Source organism: Pan paniscus, chromosome 5 (genome assembly GCF_029289425.2).
Source record: "Pan paniscus chromosome 5, NHGRI_mPanPan1-v2.0_pri, whole genome shotgun sequence".
NCBI lineage: Eukaryota > Metazoa > Chordata > Mammalia > Primates > Hominidae > Pan > Pan paniscus.
In genome coordinates this window covers 45,565,093-45,589,089 of record NC_073254.2, presented here as the reverse complement: position 1 = coordinate 45,589,089, position 23,997 = coordinate 45,565,093, and the positions used below count along the sequence as shown (strand labels likewise).

Here is a 23,997-nt window from a genome sequence, read left to right as displayed (position 1 = left end):
TTTTGTATTTTTAGTAGAGACTGGATTTCACCGTGTTAGCCAGGATGGTCTCAATCTCCTGATCTCGTGATTCGCTCTCCTCAGCCTCCCAATGTGCTGGGATTACAGGCATGAGCCACCGCGCCCAGCCTAGAAGAGGAAATTATATCTAACTGTGTGCTGGCTTGACTTGAACCAGGGCAGAGATGATAGAAACAGGTGAACAGCTGGTGATTGCCACTGGAGTTAAAATATGTGGGCTCAAAGAAGACATGGGGGTTAGTACCTGACATAGGTTTGTTGGTGATGGGCTGGATAGAAACGTCAGTGGCCTTGGTGGGTACAAAAGTGGTGGAAGAGACAGTGGTGGAGGCTGCAGTGGCCCCAGAAGCTGTGATAGAGACTGTGGTGGTCTCAGAGCCTGTGAGGGAAGTTTCAGTGGGCTCCAAGCTTGCAGTGGAAGCTATGGAGGTCTCAGAGCCTATGATGAAGGCAGTGTTGGTCTCAGAGCCTGCACTGGAGGGTGTGGAGGTCTCAGAACCTGTGGTACAGGCTGTGTTGGTCTCAGAGCCTGAAGTGGAGGCTGTGGTGGTCTCAGAGCCTGCAGTGGAGGCTGTGGTGGTCTCAGAGCCTTCAGTAGAGGTGGTGGTGGCCTCAGAGCCTGCAGCAGAGGATGTGGTGGCCTCAGAGCCTATGGTAGAGACTGTGGTGGTCTCAGAGACTGTGGTAGAGACTGTAGTCATCTCAGAGCCTGTGGTAGAGGCTGTGGTGGTCTCAGAGCCTGTGGAAGAAACTGTAGTGGCCTCAGAGCCTTCAGTAGAGGCGGTGGTAGTCTTAGAGCCTGTGGTATAGACTGTTGTGGTCTCAGAGCCTGCAGTAGAGGCTGTGGTGGTCCCAGAGCCTGAGGTGGAGACTGTGGTGGTCTCCAAATCTGCGGTAGAGGCTGTGGTGGTCTCAGAGCCCGTGGTAGAGACTGTGGTGGTCTCAGAGCCTTCAGTAGAGCTGGTGGTAGTCTCAGAGCCTGTGGTATAGACTAATGTGGTCTCAGAACCTGCGGTAGTGACTGTAGTGGTCTCAGAACCTTCAGTAGAGGTGATGGTAGTCTCAGTGCCTGTGGTAGAGACTGTGGTGGTCTCAGAGCCTGTGGAGGAGACTGTAGTGGTCTCAGAGCCTTCAGTAGAGGCTGTGGTGGTCTCAGAGCCTTCAGTAGAGGCTGTAGTGGTCTCAGAGCCTTCAGTAGAGGCGGTGGTGGTCTCAGAGCCTGTGGTAGTGACTGTGGTGGTCTCAGAGCCTTCAGTAGAGGCTGTGGTGGTCTCAGAGCCTTCAGTAGAGGCCGTGGTGGTCTCAGAGCCTGTGGTAGTGACTGTAGTGGTCTCGGAGCTTTCAGTAGAGGCTGTGGTGGTCTCAGAGCCTTCAATAGAGGCTGTAGTGGTCTCAGAGCTTTCAGTAGAGGTGGTGATGGTGGTCTCAGAGCCTGCTGTAGAGGCTGGGATGGTCTCAGAGCCTGCAGTGGAGACTGTGGTGGTCTCAGAGGCTGTGGTAGAGGCTACGGTGGTCTCAGAGTTTTCAATGAAGACTGTGGTCATTTTAGAGCTTGCAGTGGAGACCTTGGTGGTCTCAGAGCCTATGGTAGAGGCCATAGTGGTCTCAGAGCCCATGGTGGATGCCATGGTGGTCTCAGAGCTTGTAGTAGAGGCTGAGGTGGTCTCAGAGCCTGTGATGGAGGCTGTAGTAATCTCAGAGCCTTCAGTAGAAGTGGTGGTGGTCTCTGAACCTGTGGTAGAAACTTTAGTGGTCTCAGAGCCTGTGATGGAGACTGTAGTGGTCCCAGAGCCTTCAGTAGAGACTGTGGTGGTCTCAGAGCCTGTGGCAGATACTGTAGTGGTCTCAGAGCCTTCAGTAGAGGTGATGGTAGTCTCAGAGCCTGTGGTAGAGACCATGGTGGTCTCAGAGTCTGTGGTGGAGACTGTAGTGGTCTCAGAGCCTTCAGTAGAGGCTGTGGTGGTCTCAGAGCTTGTAGTAGAGGCTGTGGTGGTCTCAGAGCCTGCAGTGGAGGCTGTGGTGGTCCCAGAGCCTTCAGTAGAGTCTGTGGTGGTCTCAGCGCCTGTGGTGGAGGCTGTAGTCATCTCAGAGCCTTCAGTGGAAGTGGTGATGGTCTCCAAGCCTGTGGTGGAAACTGTAGTGGTCTCAGAGCCTGTGGTGGAGACTGTAGTGTTCTCAGAGCCTTCAGTAGAGACTGTGGTGGTCTCAGAGCCTGTGGCAGAGACTGCAGTGGTCTCAGAGCCTTCAGTAGAGGCTGTGGTGGTGTCAGAGCCTATGGTAAAGACTGTGGTGGTCTCCAAGCCTGTAGTAGAGGCTGTGGTGGTCTCAGAGCCTGTAGTATAGGCTGTTTTGGTCTCAGAGCCTGCGGTAGTGACTGTAGTGGTCTCAGAACCTTCAGTAGAAGCTGTGGTGGTCTCAGAGTCTGAAGTAGAGGCTATTGTGGTCTCAGAGCCTTCAGTAGAGGCTGTGGTGGTCTCAAAGACTGTGGTGGAGACTGCAGTCATCTCAGAGCCTTCAGTACAGGTGGTGGTGGTCTCTGAGTCTGTGGTAGAAACTGTAGTGGTCTCAGAGCCTGTGGTGGAGACTGTAGTGGCCTCAGAGCCTTCAGTAGAGACTGTGGTGGCCTCAGAGCCTGCAGTGGAAGCTGTGGTGGTCTCAGAGCCTTCAGTAGAGGCTGTGGTGGTCTCAGAGCCTGTGGTAGAATCTGTGCTGGTCTCAGAGCCCATGGTGGAGGCTGTGGTGGTCTCAGAGCCTGTGGTAGAGACTGTGGTGGTCTCAGAGCCTATGGTAGAGGCTCTGATTGTCTCAGAGCCTGCAGCAAAGACTGTGGTCACCTCAGAGCTTGCAGTGGAGACCTTCGTGGTCTCAGGGCCTATGGTAGAGGCCATAGTGGTCTCAGAGCCCATGGTGGATGCCATGGTAGGCTCAGAGCCTGTAGTAGAGGCTGCGGTTGTCTCAAACCCTGTAGTAGAGGCTGTGGTAGTCTCAGAATCTTCAGTAAATGCTGTGTTGGTTTCAGAATCTTCAGTAGAGGCTGCAGTGGTCTCAGAGCCTGCAGTGGAGACTGTGGTCTCAGAGCCTGCAGTTGAGACTTTGGTGGTCTCAGAGCCCATGGTGGAGGCTGCAGTGGTCTCAGAATGTGCAGTAGAGGCTGTTGTGGTCTCAGAGCCTGTGGTGGAGACTGTAGTGGTCTCAGAGCCTGCAGTAGAGACTGTGATGGTCTCTGAGCCTGCAGTAGAGGGTGTGATGGTTTCCGAGCCTGCAGTGAAGACTGTGGTCATCTCAGAGCCTGTGGTAGAGGCTGCAGTGGTCTCAGAATCTGCAGTAGAGGCTGTGGTGGTCTCAGAGCCCATGGTGGAGACTGTGGTGGTCTCAGAGCCTGCAGTAGAGGTGACAGTGGTCTCAGAGCTTGTAGTAGAGTTTGTGGTGGTCTCTGAGCCCATGGCGGAGACCATGGTGGTCTCAGTGCCTGTGATAGAGACTGTAGTGGTCTCAGAGCCTGCAGTGGAGATGGTGGTCTCAGAGCCTGCCGTAGAAGCTGTGGTGGTCCCAGAGCCTGCACTAGAGACTGTGGTGGTCTCGGATCCTGCCATGGAGGTGGTGGTGATCTCAGAGCCTGAAATAGAGACTATGGTGGTCTGAGAGCCTGTGGGGGAGGGGGTGGTGGTCTCAGAACCTGCTGTAGAGGCTGTGGTGGTCTCAGAGGCTTTAATCAGGATTGTTGTGGTCTCAGAGCCTGTGGTAGAGGCTGTGGTGGTGTTAGAGCCTGCAGTGGGGGCCACAGTGGTCTCAGAGCTCTTGCTGGATGCTGTGATCACCTTGGAGTCTGCAGTTGAGGTTGTGGTGGCCTCAGAGCCTGCCGTGGAGGTGGAGGTAGTGGTGGTCTCAGAACCTGCAGTAGATGCTGTGGTGGTTTCAGAGCCTGTGGTAGAGACTTTAGTGGCCTCAGAGCTTGCAGTGGAGGTGGTGATGGTCTCAGAGCCTGTGGTAGAGACTGTGGCAGTCTCAGAGCCTGTGGTGGAGGCCATGGTGGTCTCAGAAATTATGGAGGAGGCCATCGTTTTCTCAGAGCCTGCAGTGGAGGTTGTGCTGGAGGCCATGGTAGTCTCAGGGACTGTAGTGGAGGCTACAGTAAAGGTTGTTGTGGTCCCAGAGACTGTGGTGGAGGCCACGATAGTTTCAGAGCCTGCAGTGGAGGCTGTGGTTGTGTCAGAGCCTGTGGTGAAGGTCCTAGTGGAGGCTATAGTAGTCCCTGAGTCTGTGGTGGAGGCCGTGTTGGTCTCAGAGCCTGTGGTGAAGGCTGCAGTAGAAGCCATGGTGGAGGCTGAGGTTGTCTCAGAGCCTGTGGTAGAGTCTGTGGTGATCTTAGAGCCTGTAGTTAAGGCCGTAGTAGAGGCCATGGTGGAGGCCATGGTGGTCTCAGAGCCTGTGATGGAGGCTGTGGTGGTGTCAGAGCCTTTTGTGAAGGCTGTGGTATTCTCAGAGCCTGAGGTGGAGAACAAATAAGGGTGGGAATGGGTTAAAGATGAATTTGCAGGTTTAGTATAGTGTTACTTTCACATATACTCAGTACTGCTTATTCATTTATTTATTCAGTTATTGAGGGCTTAACATGTACCTGGTATTTTACTAAACTCTGGGCATACTCCTGTCAGCAAAAGAGATACGGGCTTATAATTTAGTAAAGAAGAGAGCTACAACATAAAATACAAATACACATTGGCTTAAGTGCTGTTAAAGAAAGCAGTGGTGCTGCTTTCGATACTGGAGTCAGAAAAGGTCTCTCTGAGGAACTGACATATGAACTGAGATCCGAAGGATAAGAAGGCAGCCATCTGGGCTGGGCGCAGCGGCTCAAGCCTGTAATCCCAGCAGTTTGGGAGGCCGAGGCAGGCGGATCACCTGAGGTCGGGAGTTCAAGACCAGCCTGACCAATATGGAGAAACCCCATCTCTACTAAAAATACAAAATTAGCCAGGCATGGTGGCGCATGCCTATAATCCCAGCTATTCAGGAGGCTGAGGCAGGAGAATCACTTGAACCGGAAGGCGGAGGTTGCGGTGAGCCAAGATTGCACCACTGCACTCCAGCCTGGTCAACAAGGGCAAAACTCCATCTTAAAAAAAAAAAAAAAAAGAAGGCAGCAATTTGAAAGGCCAGGAGAAGGACATCACAGATTGATAGCATAAGTACAAATACCCTGAGTTGTTAATGAGCTCGATGTGATTCATGAATAAATAGGAGACCAGGATGGCTGGAATGTAGTTACTGAAGGAGAAAACGAGGCGGTAGAGAGACCTTTTCTAACCATAATCTCTGAAGCAGGACCCCTGCCTTTTTAACAACACATAACCCAAAGGTGTATTTACATTCTTTATATTCTAAACTCTCTTCTTTACAAGAACATAAGCCCACATTTCTTTTGCTGACAGGGGTATGCTCAGAGTTTAGCAAAATACCATGGTAGAAAGGTTAAATTTCATCTCAAATACAATGAAGACCCACTGGAATAACATACTCTGGTTAATTTCTCTTTGTTTTTATTTTGAAAAAAAATCACAAATTCTTTTGTAACAAGTATAACACAAAGAACCCTTTTCCCTGAATCATTTGGGAGTTACTTGGTAACCTGATGTCTCATTATCCTTCAGTACTTTATATATTCTCATACGCAACCATAATACAGCCATCAAGATCAAGCAATTCACATGAATATATTGCTGCCACCTGATCCTTAGATCCCTTTCAAGTTTTGTTAGTTGTTCTAATAATGTCTTTAATAGTAAACCAGTTCAATTCAGAATCGTGTGTTGTTTTTCGTTGTTCTGTCTCTTTAGTCTTCTTCAGTCTGGTGCAGTTCTTCAGTCTTCCTTTGATCTTCATAACTTTTAACCTTTGAAGATTACAGGTCAATTATTTTATAGAATTTTCCTTAAACTGAGTTTTTGTAATGTTTCATCATGATTAGGCTCATGTTATTAATCTTTGCCAGGAAAACCACTGAAGTGATGCTGTATTCTTCTCTTTGCATACTATCAGGTGACAGATAATATCAATGTGTCCCATCATTGATGATGTTCTCTTGGATTACTTGATTAAGGTGTATCCAGGCTGGTTTTTCTCCCTTTGTAGTTAGTAAATATTGTGTTGTGATTATAATAATGAAATGTCTCTCTTTATCCCTAATAATATACCTCTTCTTAAGCCTATTTTGTCTGATTTTGAAATAGTCACTCAATTTTTTTTTAAATTGATGTTAGCATGGCTAACATACAGTATGGTCGTATCTTTCTTCCTCTTATTTTTATCCTATTGTTTACCCTATTTGTAGTTATAGTTAGTGAAAATGTATTTCTTGGTTGAATATTATTTATTTGGGGCTTTCTTTTTTAACCAATGTGTCAATCTCTGCCTTTTAATTGTGGTGTCTGGACCATATACATTTAATGTAATTATAAATACATTGGGTCTGATTCTTTTTTAGAGACAGAGTCTTGCTCTGTCACTCAGGCTGTAATGCAGTGGCACAATCACGGCTGACTGCAGCCTTGACTTTCTAAGCTCAAGAAATCCTCCTGCCTCAGCCTCCAAACTATCTAGGATCACAGGCACGAGTCATGATGCCTGGCTAATTACTTTTTAATTTTTATTTCTTGTAAAGATGGGGTCTCCCTATGTTGCCTGGGCTTGTCTCGAACTCCTGGGCTCAAGTAATCTTCCTGCCTCAGCCCCAAAAGGTGCTGGAATTACAAGTGTGAACCACTGTAGCTGGCCCTGAATTTAATAGTCTTCATATTTGTTTTCTATTTTTCTCATCTGTTCTTCTTTCCTTTTCCTCCATTTTTCGCCTACTTTTTTTTTTTAATTAACCCAGTATTTTGTTTTTTGTTTTGTTTCGTTTTTTGAGCGTCTTGTTCTGTCACTCAGGCTGGAGTGCAGTGACGGGATCTCAGCTCACTGCCAATTCCACTTCCCAGGTTCAAGTGATTCTCCTGCCTCGGCCTCCTGAGTAGCTGGAACCACAGGCATGTGCCACCACGCCCAGCTAATTTTTGTATTTTTAGTAGAGACAGGGTTTCACCACGTTGCCCAGGCTGGTCTCTAACTCCTGGCCTCAAGTGATCCACCTGCCTCAGCCTCCCAAAGGGCTGGGATTACAGGCCTAAGCCGCTGCACCATGACCTGAGTCATTTTGACCCCATTTTATTTCCACCATTAGCTTATTAAATATCATTCTTATTTGTGTGCCATTGCTCTAGGATTTACGATATACACCTTTATCACTGTCTACCTCTCAGTGAGCTCATTCCTCTTCATGTAAAGGCATGAGAGTCTCAACACTGTACACTTCCATTTCCTTTTTCTATCCCTTGTACCACTGTTGTCATACATTTTATGTCTACATATAAGCCTCATAATTCATTGTTACTCAAGTATATTATCTTTTAATTAGAATTTAAATGAAAAAAATTTTATTTTTACCCATATATTTATCATTTCCAGCACACTTCATTCCTTTTTGCATAGATCTAAATTTTTTCTTCCTGAAGAACTTTTACATTTAAAAAAAAATGTCTTGCCCATCGATTCACACCTGTAATCCCAGCACTTTGGGAAGCAGAGGCAGGCAGATCACCAGGAGTTCGATACCAGCCTAACCAAAATTGAGAACCCCCGTCCGTACTAAAAATACAAAATTAGCCAGGCATGGTGGCACATGCCTGTAATCCCAGCTACTCGAGAGGCTGAGGCAGGAGAATCGCTTGAACCCAGTGTGTCCGGAGTTGGTGGGTTCTTGTTCTCACTGACTTCAAGAATGAAGCCGCAGACCCTCACAGTGAGTGTTACAGCTTTTAAGGTGGCATGTCTGGAGTTTGTTCCTTCTGATGTTCGGATGTGTTCAGAGTTTCTTCCTTCTGGTGGGTTTGTGCTCTCGCTGGCTCATGAGTGAAGCTGCAGACCTTCACGGTGTTACAGCTCTTAAGGTCGTGCATGTGGAATTGTTCCTTACTCCCAGTGGGCTCGTTGGCTTCAGGAGTGAAGCTGCAGACCTTTATGGTGAGTGTTACAGATCACAAAAACAGTGTGGACCCAAATAGTGAGCTGTAGCAAGATCTATTGCAAAGAGCAAAAGAACAAAGCTTCCACAGTGTGGAAAGGGACCCAAGCAGGTTGCCACTGCTGGCTCGGGCAGCCTGCTTTTATTCTCTTATCTGGCCCCACCCACATCCTGCTGATTGGTAGAGCTGAGTGGTCTGTTTTGACAGGGTGCTGATTGGTGCGTTTACAATCCCTGAGCTACATACAAAGGTTCTCCATGTCCCCATCAGATTAGTTAGATACAGAATATGGACACAAAGGTCCTCCAAGGCCCCTCCAGAGCAGCTAGATACAGAGTGTCAATTGGTGCACTCACAAACCTTGAGCTAAACACGGGGTGCTGATTGGTGTGTTTACAAACCTTGAGCTAGATACAGAGTGCCGATTGGTGTATTTACAATCCCTGAGCTAGACATAAAGGTTCTCCGAGGCCCCACCAGAGCAGCTAGATACAGAGTGTCGATTGGTGCACTCACAAACCCTGAGCTAGACACAGGGTGCTGATTGGTGTGTTTACAAACCTTGAGCTAGATACAGAGTGCCGATTGGTGTATTTACAATCCCTGAGCTAGACATAAAGGTTCTCGAAGGCCCCACCAGAGCAGCTAGATACAGAGTGTCCTTTGGTGTACTCACAAATCCTGAGCTAGACACAGGGTGCTGATTGGTGTATTTACAATCCCTAAGCTAGACATAAACACTCTCCACGTCCCCACCAGACTCAGGAGCCCAGCTGGCTTCACCCAGTGGATCCCACCCCGGGGCCGCAGGTGGAGCTGCCTGCCAGTCCTACGCCATGCGCTCACAGTCCTCAGCCCGTGGGTGGTCGATGGGACTGGGCGCCGTGGAGCAGGGGGCGGCGCTTGTCGGGGAGGCTCCGGCCGCACAGGAGCCCATGGAGGGGGTGGGAGGCTCAGGCATGGCGGGCTGCAGGTCCCCAGCCCTGCCCCACGGGAAGGCAGCTAAGGCCCAGTGAGAAACCCAGTGCAGCGCCAGTGGCCCAGCACTGCTGGGGGACCTAGTACACCCTCCGCAGCCACTGGCCCGGGTGCTAAGCCCCTCACTGCCCGGGGCCTGCAGGGCCCGCTGGCTGCTCCGAGTGCGGGGCCGCCAAGCCCACGCCCACCCAGAACTCCAGCTGGCCCGCAAGCACCGAGCACAGTCCCGGTTCCCGCTCGCACCTCTCCCTCCACACCTCCCTGCAAGCTGAGGGAGCCGGCTCTGGCCTCGGCCAGCCCAGAAAGGGACTCCCACAGTGCAGCGGTGGGCTGAAGGGCTCCTCAAGTGCCGCCAAAGTGGGAGCCCAGGCAGAGGAGGTGCCGAGAGCAAGCGAGGGCTCTGAGGACTGCCAGCACGCTGTCACCTCTCACCGGGAGGCGGAGGTTGCAGTGAGCCAAGATCGTGCCATTACACTCCAGCCTGGGGCAACAAGAGCGAAACTCCGTATCAAAAAAAAAAAAAAAGTCAATCTCCAGGAGGCAAGGTCTTCCAGTTTTTGCTTGTCTAGAAAAGCCTTCATTTCATCTTCATATTGAAAATATTCTTACTCCGTGTAATTCTAGGTTGATAAGGTATTTTTTTCTTTCAGTATTTTAATGATGTTGCTTCTTTATCTTCTGGTTGTCATGGTTTTTCACAGGAAGTCTGTTATGCTTGTCTTTGCTCCTCTCTATACAATGTGTCTTTTCTAGCTCGTTCTAGGATTTCCCTTTTATCACTGATTTTTAGTTATTTGATTATGTTGTACTTTGGTATGATTTTTTAAAGTTTATTTTGCTTGATATTTGTTGAGTTCTTGGGATCTGTGAGTTTATAGTTTTCATCAAATTTAATTTTTTCAGCTACTATTTCTTTAAACATGTTTTCGGTTCCCTTTTTTTCTGGAACTTCAATTACACATATTGTAGACAAAACATTGTCTCACAAAATCACTGGTATTCTATTCATTCATTTTCAGCCCATACTCCCTCCACCCCATACTCCCTCTCACCCTCACAAGATTCTGACAAAACATGCCAGGCTGCCACTCTGTGGAGAAGTCCACTTCATCCAATTTAGTTTCTTGCTCTGTCACCTAGGCTGGAGTGCAGTGGTGCTATCTCGGCTCATTGCAACTTCCACCTCCCAGGTTCAAGGGATTCTCCTGCCTCAGCCTCCTGAGTAGCTGGAAATACAGACATGCGCTACCACACCCAGCTGATTTTTGTATTTCTAGTAGAAACAGAGTTTTGCCATGTTGGCCAGGCTGCCCTCGAACTCCTGACCTCAGGTGATCTGCCCACCTCAGCCTCCCAAAGTGCTAGGATTACAGGCGTGAGCCACCGCACCCGGCCCAGTTCAGTTTCTTATATCTTTCTCTGGGCCACTGCTGTCTCCCCTCCTGTCCAACCCTGATACCTGCTTTGCTCTGCCTCACCTAATGATCTGGGGCTTAATCATTCAGGAAGGGAAGAGAAAGTAGAAAACAAAACTGATTTATGTTTTTAAAAGATGCTGTGTGAAAACTGGCATGTAGGAGGGCAAGAGTGAAAAAATTAAGAGCAGTAATTATTGCTTGAACTAGGATGGTAGCAGGGGAGATACATTTCAGTGGATGAATACAAGCTATGTTTTGAAATTAGAAAAGTAGAACCAATAGGAAGTGTTGAAAGGCTGCATGTGGTGGATGACACGAAAAGAAGTTAAGAACAACTTCTAGCTTTGGGGCTTACGCAGAGTTGGAAATTAGTTCTATTTATCTGAATGAATAGGGATGAAGTGGAGGTTGGAAATATTAGACTTTGAACTTTTTGTGCCCATTAGATATCCAGGAGACTGTTGGCAGTTGGAAACCTGCACTTAGTTCTCAGAGGAGAAATCAGATCAAAAGACGTGAAACTGGAAGTCATTTAAATATACATTGTATTTAAAGCCATGAAGCTGACTGAGATCACTTGTCTGGGAGAGTATAGTTGGAGAATAGGGCGCTGGACCATGCTCTGGCCACTGCATCATTCAGATAGAAGAGGAGATGCAAATGAATGAGACTGAGAAGGAGCATCCAGTAAGGCAGAAAGAAAACTCTAAAAAGTGAATCAAGGAAGTCAAGAGAATAGAGAGGCTCTAGAAAAATATGGCAGTTAGCTGAATTGATTTTTGCAGAGAGATCAAGTAAGATATGGCCTGGGCCATGTCCATTGGATTCAGAGACAATATGGAAGTGAGTTTAGTTTATTGAAAACAGATTTGAATGATGGGGTAGACCCCAATTGGAATGAATAAAAGAATAAATAAGTATATGTGGAGGCTTACGGATTTCATAGAATAAAAAGTAGAGAAATAACAAAAGACATACCTCCACAAGGACAAAGGATGGAGAGATAACAGCAGAGGAAATATTTAATTTAATTTTTTTTGAAGGTTAATAGGCAGATGAGTGGTAACTCTCCAACACAACAGAGAAAGCTTCAACATACAGGCCTCCATTGGGGGTGAGAGTAAGTCAACTACTGGTAGATTATTAATTCTGTGGAATCCTGGAAAGATTCGGGAATTGCAACTGGGTTCCTCTGAAGATTTGGGTGTGGCATGTGACTAAATACAGGAAGGATAGTTGAAATACAATGTAGCTAGGAACTGTCTCTCAGCTCCAGATCACTCTTTCCACTCAAGGACTTGGATGAATACACCTCTCTCCCTTTTAACACCTTAGGGTTTGATCTCTGGAGACACTGAAACCAAAGAAACTCTAGACCAGTAATCCCAGGCACTGCTGAAGGCAGGAGTAAAAGTGTATCCGGAATTGGTGGGTTCTTGGTCTGACTTCAACAATGAAGCCGTGGACTCTCGCCGTGAGTGTCACAGTTCTTACAAGTGGTGTGTCCTGAGTTTGTTCCTTCTGATGTTCAGATGTGTTCGGCGTTTCTTCTGGTGGGTTCGTGATCTCACTGGCCTCAGGAGTGAAACTGCAGATTTTCGCAGTGAGCGTTACAGCTCACAAACGCAGCGTGAACTCACAAAGAGTGAGCAGCAGCAATATTTATCACAAAGAGTGAAAGAACAAAGTTTCCACACTATGGAAGGGTACCCAAGCGGGTTGCCACTGCTGGCTCAGGGCAGCCTGCTTTTATTCCCTTATCTGGTGGCACCCACATCCTACTGATTGGTCCACTTTACAGAGCGGCGATTGGTCTGTTTTACAGAGAGCTGATTGGTCCGTTTTGACAGGGTGCTGATTGGTGTGTTTACAATCCCTGAGCTAGACACAAAAGTTCTCCAAGTCCCCACAGAGCACTGATTGGTGCATTTACAAACCTTGAGCTATACACAGGGTGCTGATCGGTATGTTTACAAACCTTGAGCGAGACACAGGGTGTTGATTGGTGTATTTACAATCCCTTAGCTAGACGTAAAGATTCTCCAAGTCCCCACCAGATTAGCTAGACACAGGGTGCTGACTGGTGTGTTTACAAACCTTGAGCTAGACACAGAGTGCTGATTGGTGTATTTACAATCCCTTAGCTAGACATAAAGGTTCTCCAAGTCCCCACTAGACTCAGGAGCCCAGCTGGCCTCACCTAGTGGATCCCGCACCTGGGCCGCAGATGGAGCTGCCCGTCAGTCCCGCGCCGTGCGCCAGCACTCCTCAGCCCTTGGGCAGTCTATGGGACCGGGTGCCGCAAAGCAAGGGGCAGCGCTCGTCTGGGAGGTTCTGGCTGCGCAGGAGCCCATGGCGGCATGGGGGAGGCTCAGGCATGGCGGGCTGCAGGTCCCGAGCCGTGCCCCTCAGGGAGGCAGCTGAGGTCCGGCGAGAATTGGAGCGCAGCACCCGCCGGCACTGCTGGGGAACCTGGCGCACCCTCCACAGCTGCTGGCCCGGGTGCTAAGCTCCTCACTGCCCGGGGCTGGCTGTGCTGGCCACGCCAGCCCGAGGCTCAGAGTGTGGGGCCCCCCGAGGCCACGCCCACCTGGAACTAGTGCTGGCCTGCAAGTGCCGCAGGCAGCCCGGGTTCCCGCCCGTGCCTCTCCCTCCACACCTCCCTGAAAGCTGAGGGAGCTGGCTCCGGCCTCGGCCAGCCCAGAGAGGGTCTCCCACAGTGCAGCGGGGGGCTGAAGGGCCCCTCAAGCGCAGCCAGAATGGGTGGCAAGGCCGAGGAGGCTCCGAGACTGAGCGAGGACTGCCAGCACCCTGTCATCTCTCAAAAGGTTTTACTGAAACTATGCAATTAAGGCAATGCTTACACCCTGAACTGTAAAACCCACATTACCTATTCCCTTACTCAGCTTCCAGCACTTCAGCAGCTATGCTAGTATGCTCTAGACAGGATCTGGAGAATTCTTCTTGTGGAAAGAAATTAGCCAACACTAGATACTGACATTTTGAGGATCTTCCCAATCAAAACTGCCACGTCTGTGCTAAATTACCCTAAAGCTAAGTCCACCAGTTGACAGGCCCTACCCCTGCTCACAAAGCTTCCAGGCATCATACTAGTGCCTCACTCAAATGCAAAGGACATTCTGGGATTACCAGATATTTGAGAAAAATCTCTAGCTTGAAATATAGAGACCAAAACAAATATCCCTATGAAGCAAAGCCAGAGAGAACTGAGACAATGCAAACAGCAAAACCAACTTCAAATGTCCTCAGCAATATAAGAGAAAGTATAACACCCACGAAAAAAAAAAAAGTAAGAGATGCCATCTTAAAAATGGTTGTAGAGAAAAAAAGATCTCTTTGAAAAAAAAAAAAAACCTCAAAATTCACTAGAAGGATTTGAAGACTTTAGAAGCTGAGGAAATCTCCCCAGAAGAAAAATAAAACGACAGAGTTGGAAGACAGAAGAAGAAATATAAGAAAATTAGAGTGTCAGCCCAGGAGGTCAAACATCCAAATTATAAGATTTTTTCAGAAAGACAGAACAGAGAAAATGGACGAGAGGCAATTATCAAAGAAAAAAATGCAATAAAATTTCCCAGAACTGACTGATACAACTTTCTACTGTACAAATTCCTAACACAATGAAAGAATCCATACTATGACACCATATCATGAGATTTTAGAACAGTAGTTTTAAAAATCTGAAATCCTCCAGAAGAAAAAGAATGGGTCTTTTACAAGAGGTCAGTAATCTAAATATCAGACTTCACAATCTACAATCTAGGAATAGTGGATCAACGCCTTTAAAATCCTGAGAAAAATCATATCCATCCTAGAATTCTATAACCAGCTAAACTATGAGTCAAATGTGAGGGTGGAATAAGACATTTTCAGACGTATAAGGTCTATGGACAGCTGGGCCCATTTTTCTCTTCTTCCTGGGCACATGGCTAAGTTACATTTCTCAACCTCTCTTGTAGCTAGGTAGGGCTACATGTCTAAGCCCTAGTCAGAGGCCCCTGAAGGGAAGGAATACATATTAATTTCCACTTCATTTCTTTAAGAGTAAATACCTATTCCTTGATTTCTGCTTGTATATATATTTTTAATTTCTGTATATTATCATGTTTTGACATCTTAACAAACTTTTCTAGCTAGGGAGAGACAGGACCTTCCAGGGCTAGCCAATTCTTAAAAGTAGCAAAGGGCCCAGCCAGGAGCATGAGCTGATATGCAGATTAACCATTCCAGAGCCATAGCTTCTCTATCTGGCCCATATACTCCAGGAAACAATATTTATCTGCCTTAGTCATTCCAAAGCCAAGTACTAGGCAACTAGGTGGTAATCAGCCATATAGCTCAAAGAACACAGGAATTATTCAAACCAGCCAATCCTAAACTGTTCACCCTGCCTTTCCTTGCCTTTCCCACAGAAACCCCAATAAAAGGAAAGACATAAATCTTTCCTTCACTCCTGTCTTCTGCCTCCTGACTACCTTGGTGTCTTTCTCAGGTGGTCCCGCATGGCAGTGCCATGCCTCCTGTCTCTAGGGCCTGTAAGCCTCTCCTCTTGTGGCTGCACTTTGACTGACTGTATCATAAAATAATACAAAATACTGTTTTTCTCCCCTCTCCTTGGGCTGAAATGATGATGACACTGGAAACCATATGTTGAAGATGGAAGAACCATATTCACCCAGGATCCCTGAATGACTGCATGGAGCAGAGCTCCCACCATCCTATAATACTTACCTTAGGACTGGTACAAGGGAGAAAAATAAACTTGTTTTTCAAAGCCACTTTCGGGATCTCCTTGTTACGGCAGCTTAGCATTACCCTAACAGTGCATAAGGTTTTAAAATAATTTCCCACCATAAACTCTCTCTCTCAGGAAGCTTCTAGAGAAAGTGATGCTCAAAGATGGAAAAATAAAGCCAGAAAAAAGATAAGAATTTACAAGGGAAAAAAGGGAATTTCCAGAATGTTGCTGAATACAGATTGCAGGACAAGAGACCTAGCAAGCAACCAGTACTGGTTGGACAGAGGCTTCTAAATGGGATTGCTCTGGTTGGACAGAGGCTTCCAAATGGGATTGCTCAAGGGAAAAAAGTGAAACTGATAGATTGCCTCATGTGTATGGAAAAGACAGGGATACTTCTGGTGGAGGTTTTGGGATGAATTAATTACATATATGAAGAAAACTATGGACATTTTAAAAATGAGGCTATTATTAATATCTAGAAAAACAAAAATTACAAGAACGGATGGTCATCACAATGCAATTATATGACCCAGTTATAAATGTTACTAGAGGTAAAATTTATAGTTATCATAATGTAAACACTAAATGCTAGTTTAACGCCAAAAATTTGATACAGTCATTTGGGGAGAATTGTGAGCGGGAATGTGAGACAGTAAGTGTGTAGGGGGAGTGGTCTAACCTAAATCTTTCTTTTCATTAGGAGGAAGACAATAAATCATGCCCAAAGCAGGAAAAAAAACCCAAAAAACCTCAACCAACAAAGAAGTAATGGTAGTAAGAGAATTTATGGCCGGGTGCAATGGCTCACGCCTGTAATCCCAGTGCTTTGGAAAGCTGAGGTGAGAGGATCCCTTGAGCCCGGGAGTACCAGGCTGCAGTGAGCTATGATGGTGTCTCTGCATTCCCGCCTGGGTGACAGAGTGAGATCTTGTCTCTAAATAAATAGATAAATGCAGTATGAACGTAAATGCCAACAGGAACCCTGGGAAGCAGGACTCAGAATAAGAAGCAACTGGGGCAAGGGAATCAGGGGCTGAAGTTTTATGAGAAGCCTTGTAGGACTACAAGTATTTCTTTTTCAGAACTACTTACATCCATTACCTAATACAATAAAATAAAATAAACGAGTGGGAGGTGAGAAGTGACATAGCAAGTGTGGGGAAGTCCTTCAAGAATGGGGGTGAGGGGCTGGGCCCGGTGGCTCACACCCGTAATCCCAGCACTTTGGGAGGCCGAGGTGGGTAGATTGTCTGAGCTCAGGAGTTCGAGACCAGCCTGGGCAACACAATGAAACACCGTCTCTACTAAAATACAAAAAATTAGCTGGGCGTGGCGGTGTGCGCCTGTAGTCCCAGCTACTCAGGAGGCTGAGGCAGGAGAATCGCTTGAACCTGGGAGGCAGAGGTTGCAGTGAGCCGAGATTGCAGCACTGCACTCTAGCCTGGGCGACAGAGCCACACTCCATCTCCAAAAAAAAAAAAAAGAATGGGGGTGAGGAGGAGAGTGGAGGGAGAGGTGGTGGCTGAGGAGTGATGCGGGGACGTTAGGATGGACATCATTCAGTGTTTGGTCCAGGGATCTCTGGGATCACACTGTCTGAAGAACCCACGCCATCCCACCAAGCTTACTGAATCAAGATCTTGCTTGGTGGGGTGTCAGGGCCTGGAAACCCAAGTTTTTAATCGTCTCCTTGGATGATACTTGTGCATACAGAACTGAGCTTGTTTGGATGCTGATGGAAAGGACCCAAGAAAGGTAAAGTGAGATGGGAGGGGAAGGAGAAATGCACTGAGCAAAGCCCCTGAGACGGCAGGAGGGTGAGAAGGCGCCCAGCGTTCAGATGGAGGAGTTGGTCCTTGCTAATCCACTGTAATGGGGCTACAGGAGACACCGTTGGTTACTTTATAGATCTAGTGGTAGGAAAAGAGGAGGGGCCTTTCAGCCCTTGCACACTTGCTCCCTTTTGTTTGGAAATATTATTTAAGTCTATGTTTTACAGTAGACCAAGTGTTCCATGGGGGTCAAGACCATGGCATTTCCCACTCCATTCCTCACCATGGCCTAGCACGCAGCAGTGCCTGGCCCAGAGGAGGAGCTCTATAAATGTTTGTTGAATGACTACATGAATGACAGTTTCTTCTGAGGTAAGGGGACTCTTGTTTAAAATCAGACAGATAGGACTGGAGTTCAGGATTAGGACAGGCGACGGGCAGATCTGGAAGGCATGGGTAGGTAGACAACAGTTGAAGCATTCAGGGTGAAGGCAAGGGGAAAGAGAAGAAAAAGAACGCCGAGGAAAGTGCTGAAGCGGGCGAGGGAGCGAATCCAGAGTGGGGTGCAGGAAACAGATGCATACTGAGGAAGAAGGGGGAAGCACTCCAAATCCCCCACATCATCCAACCTATACCTTCTCTTTCAACCGCACCTTCCACTTCTTGACGAGCCATCCTACAGTAAAGGCAATGGAATGGATGAGCCAATTAACCTGGTGTCTCATAATTAGGGAAGATATGTTGATGTAAGAAATCAAAGACTGGAGTGAACAGTACTATCTCAGACAGCCCATTGGAGTCACACGGAGCCCAATTCACTTCTCCCCTGGGCTGTTTCCTTTCACAGCCATTGCTGATCCAATGTCAGAGCCAACCCCTCAGTGGCCGAACTCCGGTTTGTTTCTACCAGGGAAGTTCTCAGGGGGTTATACATGGATTTGGAATCAGGCAGCATCCGAAGAAGGGTTGAAGCAAAAAATCAAAAAACAGTAGATGTTGGCGTAGATGCAGTGATCAGGGAACACTTCTACACTGCTAGTGGGAATGTAAACTAGTACAGTCACTATGGAAAACAGTGTGGAGATTTCTTAAAGAACTAAAAGTAGATCTACCATTTGATCCAGTAATCCCACTACTGGGTATCTACCCAGAGGAAAAGAAGTCATTATACAAAAAAGACACTTGCACACACATGTTTATAGCAGCACAATTCACAATTGCAAAGTCATGGAACCCAAATGCCCATCAATCAACGGTGGATAAAGAAACTGGCATATATATACGATGGAATACTACTCAGCCATAAAAAGGAATGAATTAATGGCATTTGCAGTGACCTGGATGAGACTGTAGACTATTATTCTAAGTGAAGTTACTCAGGAATGGAAAACCAAACATCGTATGTTCTCACTGATAGGTGGAAGCTAAGCTGTGAGGACTCAAACGCATGAGAATGATACAATGGACTTTGGGCACTAGGGAGGAAGGACGGGGGAGGCACGAGAGATAAAAGACTACAAATAGGGTGGGTGCAGTGTATACTGCTTGGTGACGGGTGCACCAAAATCTCACAATTCACCAATAAAGAACTTACATAACCAAATATCACCTGTACCCAAATAACCTATGGAAAAAAAACAAAGAAGGATTGAAGGATTTTTACTTGACTTTAGACTGAGATCCTGGTTTTAATTTGGAATTAAGAATGCTATTGGAACTAGAGTTTTCCGGTTAAAAAAAAAACTTTTATCCAAGATACAAAGGAAAGTAAAATCTCACCCCCCTCCATTTCCCCAGCACCGCCCCACCGCCCCACCACTTGTGCTCACAACCACAGCTGGGGGAGACTAATACAGATTTGCTTCTAAGACAGCATCAGAATCATGGTCAGTGGAATTGGGATCAGTACTGGCTTTTGCAGAAATGGGCAAAAAAAAAAAAAAAAAAATGAATCATCATTGTTTCTGGAAGAAGAGTCATGCCTGGGCAGGGGATTCCCCATCTCCTTCAGGGCTTATGTGGCCTCCATGCCCCTCTCCCTCCTTAACTGCTAAGTCACTTACTGGGTCCCAGAAGTCCAAAGAGAAGCAGCCACAGGAACCAGAAAGCAGGAGAGATATTTCCTCTTCTCATCTCTAAATGATGCACATAGAAGTTGTCATTTAGATGCCTGGGTTCCAAAGGAAGGATAGGTCAAAGAGGCAGAGAGACAAGGGACAAACCCCCTGGGCCTTGATAGAAAATAAAGTTGCACAAAAAGACCCAAAGGCCAGCCAGTGCCAGGGTAAGCCTTGTAGGCAGATGGCATGGTTGGGGGGAGCCCCCAAATTGCTCCACAGTTTGGCTTCTTATTTTTCTTCTTTTTTCCTCGCAAACGTGTCTGTGGCATTTATAGCTGATACTGAGTAGGGGAGGCCAGAGCTTTGGGTCCTCCCTCCCCAGGGAGGGGCATTTCCGCACTGTGCTTTCTGCAGGGCCGTTTGGAGAGATGTACCCTACAGGAATCAAGGCAGAGGAGAGAGCAGAGTCGGCAAGACCAGAGGGCGCACACATGAGGAGGGGCAGGGAGGGAGGCAGAATGAGGAGATCAAACTTATCGGAGTGGAAGGGACCCACCCTTTGAACCAGAGCTGACCTGAAACCTGTTTTCCCTGGGTATGCCTCATTTTCAAAGCAGGAGGCCTTTGTAGAAGAAAGAAGGAAGAAGAGAAGAAAAGGAAACAAATGGATGGTAAAGGTCAATAGCAGTCTATCTAGGGGAAGCTGGGGATTTGGAGGGTGAGAAGAGCATCAGGACACACGCCCGGCTTTCTCCAGAGTGCTCCTTCCCAGCTGCAGAGCAGCACGTGGCTACGTGAGTGATACACTCCACTCCCTGTGAGCTCTCCAAGGGTGGGGAAAGTGGACACTGAGTGAGTCTCACTTCTAGTATCAAGCGGAAGTGAGTAGGGAAGAGGATGGGGCATGGAACTACCCATTTCCCTAAGTCAATCTTTGGCAATGGCTCTTAAGCATAGGTCAGGGACCCTGACTCACCTGCGTCCCTATTTCTAGGCTCACAACTAGCAGTTGATTGAAATTTACCCCGTATAATTCAGATATGCAAGGAAAAATGTAGTTTGGCTTGCTATAACTCACCCAACTCAGTTTCCAGACTCTCTTTCCCACCAATGGCAGGGAAGCCTGGGGTTGGAAATGAGGATATGGGTATAAGCTTGCCAAATATTGGTGATGAAATTTCATTTTCTTTTAAAAGTGTCTCTTTTGGAAGGCATACTGTATGGTTCTAATTATATGAAAGTCAAGTACATGGAAAAATCAACTGATGATGATTAAAGTCAAAATACTGGCTACCTCTAGGGTGGCACTGATGGGGAGGAGGCAGGGGAGGCTTCTGGGGTGATGAGAATGCGGCACATCTTGATCTGGAAAGTGGGTAGGTGAGTGTATGCATGTGTTAAGATTCAACAATTGGCCGGGTGCGGTGGCTCATGCCTGTAATCCCAACACCTTGAGAGGCTGAGGTGGGAGGATTGTGTGAGCCCAGGAGTTCAAGAGCAGTCTAGGCAACATAGCAAGACCCTGTCTCTATTTCTTCAAAATAAATACATTAAAGAATTAAATAAAATTTGACGACTTGAGCACTTATGTGTCCACTCTGCACATTTTACTGCATATATTTTAAGCCTCAATTTAAAGATTAAAAACAACAGTCAAGGGTACAAACTTTCAGTTATAAGAAGAATGAGTTCTGGAACTTTAATCACATGGAGACTATAATTAACAATATTGTATTGTCTATCTGAAATTTGCTAACACACACAGAAAAGAAATGGTAAATATGTGTTGGTGATGTGTTCATTAGTTTGATAGTGGTAATTATTTCACAATGTATACTCATCAAATCAACACATTGTACACGCTGAAAACATATAATTTTTATTTGTCAATTTTACCTCAGTAAGCTTGGGGGGAGAATTAAAAACAATAAGAAAAAAATTTTGGTGGCTCACACCTGTAATCCCAGCACTTTGGGAAGCCAAGGCGGGCGGGTTAGGAGTTTGAGACCAGCCTGATCAACATGGTGAAACCCCATCTCTAATAAAAATAAAAATAAAAAAAATTAGCTGGGCGTAGTGGCGGGTGCCTGTAATCCCAGCTACTTGGGAGGCTGAGGCAGGAGAATTGCTTGAACCCGGGAGACAGAGGTTGTAGTGAGCCAAGATCGCACCACTGCACTCCAGCCCGGGTGACAGAGACTCCGTCTCAAAAAAAAAAAAAAAAAGAAAAGAAAAAGAAAACAATGTTTCAGGTCTCTTTTGGGTAAATACTTGGCCATATGAAATTTAATGCCCCTCTCAGGACTGTTTTCCCCATTTCAAGGGCTCTCCCCTCCACTTCTTTCCTGCACGTCCTCTGAGGGGGAGTTTATGCCTCCTACTGGCAGTGTGGGAACAAGACTTCGGCCCTTCAAGCTGGTCTCTCCTGAGCTCCCTCTCGTCCCGTCTGGTCACTGGGATCCTGCATTGGCATCCAACGACTCTGAGACACAGTACTACCATTGTCTTCATTTTACAAATAAGGAAACTAAACCATGGAGAAGTCAAGTAATTTGGCCAAACTCACAAAGTTAATAAGTGATGGAGTCAGGAATTAAACTATCAGTCCAGCTGCAGAGCCTGTGCTCTTTGCCATTATAAAAGGAGGTTGTCATGTCCAAACAGGACTTTGAGTCTGGCCCCTGAAAATCTTCCTCCAACCAGACTGCCTGTTCCCAACTTCATCTGACATAGAAATTCTGGAGCTGTCACTGTTAGAAAGTATGCGGAATATAAAACCACAAAGCTACAGAGGCCCAGCTATGTGGAATTTGAAAAACAGATGGACGAGTCATCATAAGGGACATGTCGGGAAAATTAATGAGTTAAGAGCAGGTTGCTCGAGTGGAGCTGACTGGTCTGAGATCATTTTTTTAAATGCCTCCTTGGAGAGTCTGAGTCATGAGGGTTCTGATGACTAGGAAGGAAAGAGCAAACAGGGGTTGTGGGCTTAGGACTTGGGTTTGTTTTAGAGAGTAAGAGATTAGTTTCGCACAGAGTAGGGAATTCCAGGGACCTGGCAATTACGTAGAGTACACAATTTATAAACATAGCATAGATTTGAAATTCGCCCTTGAATGACCTGTGCTGAAAGTTTGATTTAGGAAAGGCCTGTGTTCCAGATTCTCGCTGCCATCTCTCTCAGCCTCACACTGTACCGGCTTAGATTTTCTTCAACCTGGCTGGACAAGGGGTCTGCTTTCCCTTCTAATTTTAGTTTATCCCCAATTCAAGTAGAGTTATTTTCATCACAAGGAGTCTCAATGGTACCTTCCATATAGCATATAGTTTATCAGAAAGTAACAAAAAGAAGAAGATTTTCTGTGAAATATAGCCCGATATGGTCTATGTCTGTGACCCATTTTCCCACAAACGGACCACTCTGATGGTGGCCACCGTCCCTGGATTTGGAGATCTCTCCTACGGCTGCTTAAGCTTCTTCAGCTATCTGGAGCCACCATTTGTGTAGAAATGTCCTATGTGCTTGAGTGCCCATCTTCAAATTTTCTGTTGTGTATACGTTCAAAAACAATTTTGAAAAGCTGTTTTCCCTCCTCTGTCCATGTTTAATCTAAATTTTTTATCATACATTTAATTATTGCAAAGAATGTAATTTCTACCATATTGTAAATGTAGACATTGAAATAATAAAAGTTTTTACTACTCTTTAAAATGTTTCCAGTAGACTCTAAACACTAGCAGCATCTCAATACTCATCATTATCCTTTTTTTAAATTTTATTTTACTTTAAGAGATGGGGGGGGTCTCACTATATTGCTCAGGCTGCTCTTGAACTCTTGAGCTCAAGCAATCCTCCCACCTCAGCCTCCCAAAGTGCTGGGATTACAGACGTGAGCCACTGCACCTAGCTTCCATTATCCTTTTGAATAACATATAAGCAAGCTCTTCCTCAATAGTCTAGGTTTTTAAATGGTTCCTCCTGCTCTATGAACTTATAGTTCCATTTTACTTTCCCCATATTATTCTACTGGTCTCTCTCCATATATCATATTAAATACCAGTAACATAAATATTCTACTGCTATATATATATAACAGTATGTCTAATTAATAAACCTTATCTCTTAGAGCAGTTTTGGGTTCACAGCAAAATTAAGTGGAAAGTACAGAGGTCCCATAGACTCCCTGCCCCTACGCAAGCACAACCTCCCCACCTCGTTGACGTCAGGGTTTACTCTTGTATATTCTATGGGTTTTGACAAACGTACAATGACAGGCATCCACCATTGTGGTATCATATAGAGTAGTTTCACGCCCTAAGAATCCTCTGTGCTCCACCTATTCATCACCCCACCCTCGTAACCCCTGGCAACCATTGACTCTTGACTGCCTTTATAGTTTTGTCTTTTCCGGGATGTCATATGGTCTGTAATAATTTTTTGCTTGAAAAGCTTTTATTGATCACCCTGTCATACTCCTCTGCATCAAAAGATATGTTTATAAACTTCTAAAAAATTTCCTGTGCCTTGTAAGACTCTGTGTTCAATTTATAGCCCCCAGTAACTTTTTGGTGAATTAAGCAAAAATGCTTCTTTTATGATATGTTTTTCCATATTTTCAAGAAAATATGAATCATTAACTTACCTAACATTTTTTATTTTTCATTTTTTTGAGATGGAGTCTGGCTCTGTCGACCAGGCTGGAGTGCAGTGATGCAATCTCGGCTCACTGCAACCTCCACTTCCCAGGTTCAAGCTATTCTCTTGCCTCAGCTTCCCACGTAGCTGGGACTACAGGTGCCTGCCACCACGCCAGCTAGTTTTTGTATTTTTAGTAGAGATGGGGTTTCACCATGTTGGTCAGGCTGGTCTCAAAAGCCTGATCTCAGGTGATCCACCCGCCTCCGCCTCCCAAAGTGCTGAAATTA

The 23,997-nt window shown here is 46.3% G+C and overlaps 1 protein-coding gene across 1 annotated transcript in view; it reads right to left on the bottom strand.

Moving 5' to 3' along the window:
• Window positions 1-23,330, bottom strand: part of MUC22 (mucin 22) — a 28,961-nt gene extending 5,631 nt beyond the window's left edge. The window contains exons 1-3 of the mRNA XM_034961719.3: window positions 23,285-23,330; window positions 19,075-19,506; window positions 266-4,507 (exon numbers count right to left, since the gene is read on the bottom strand). Of these exons, the coding sequence (XP_034817610.3) occupies window positions 266-4,507; window positions 19,075-19,144 (4,312 nt within the window). The 5' untranslated portion in view covers window positions 19,145-19,506; window positions 23,285-23,330. The remainder of the gene's footprint in view (window positions 1-265; window positions 4,508-19,074; window positions 19,507-23,284) is intronic.
• Window positions 23,331-23,997: the final 667 nt, after the last annotated feature.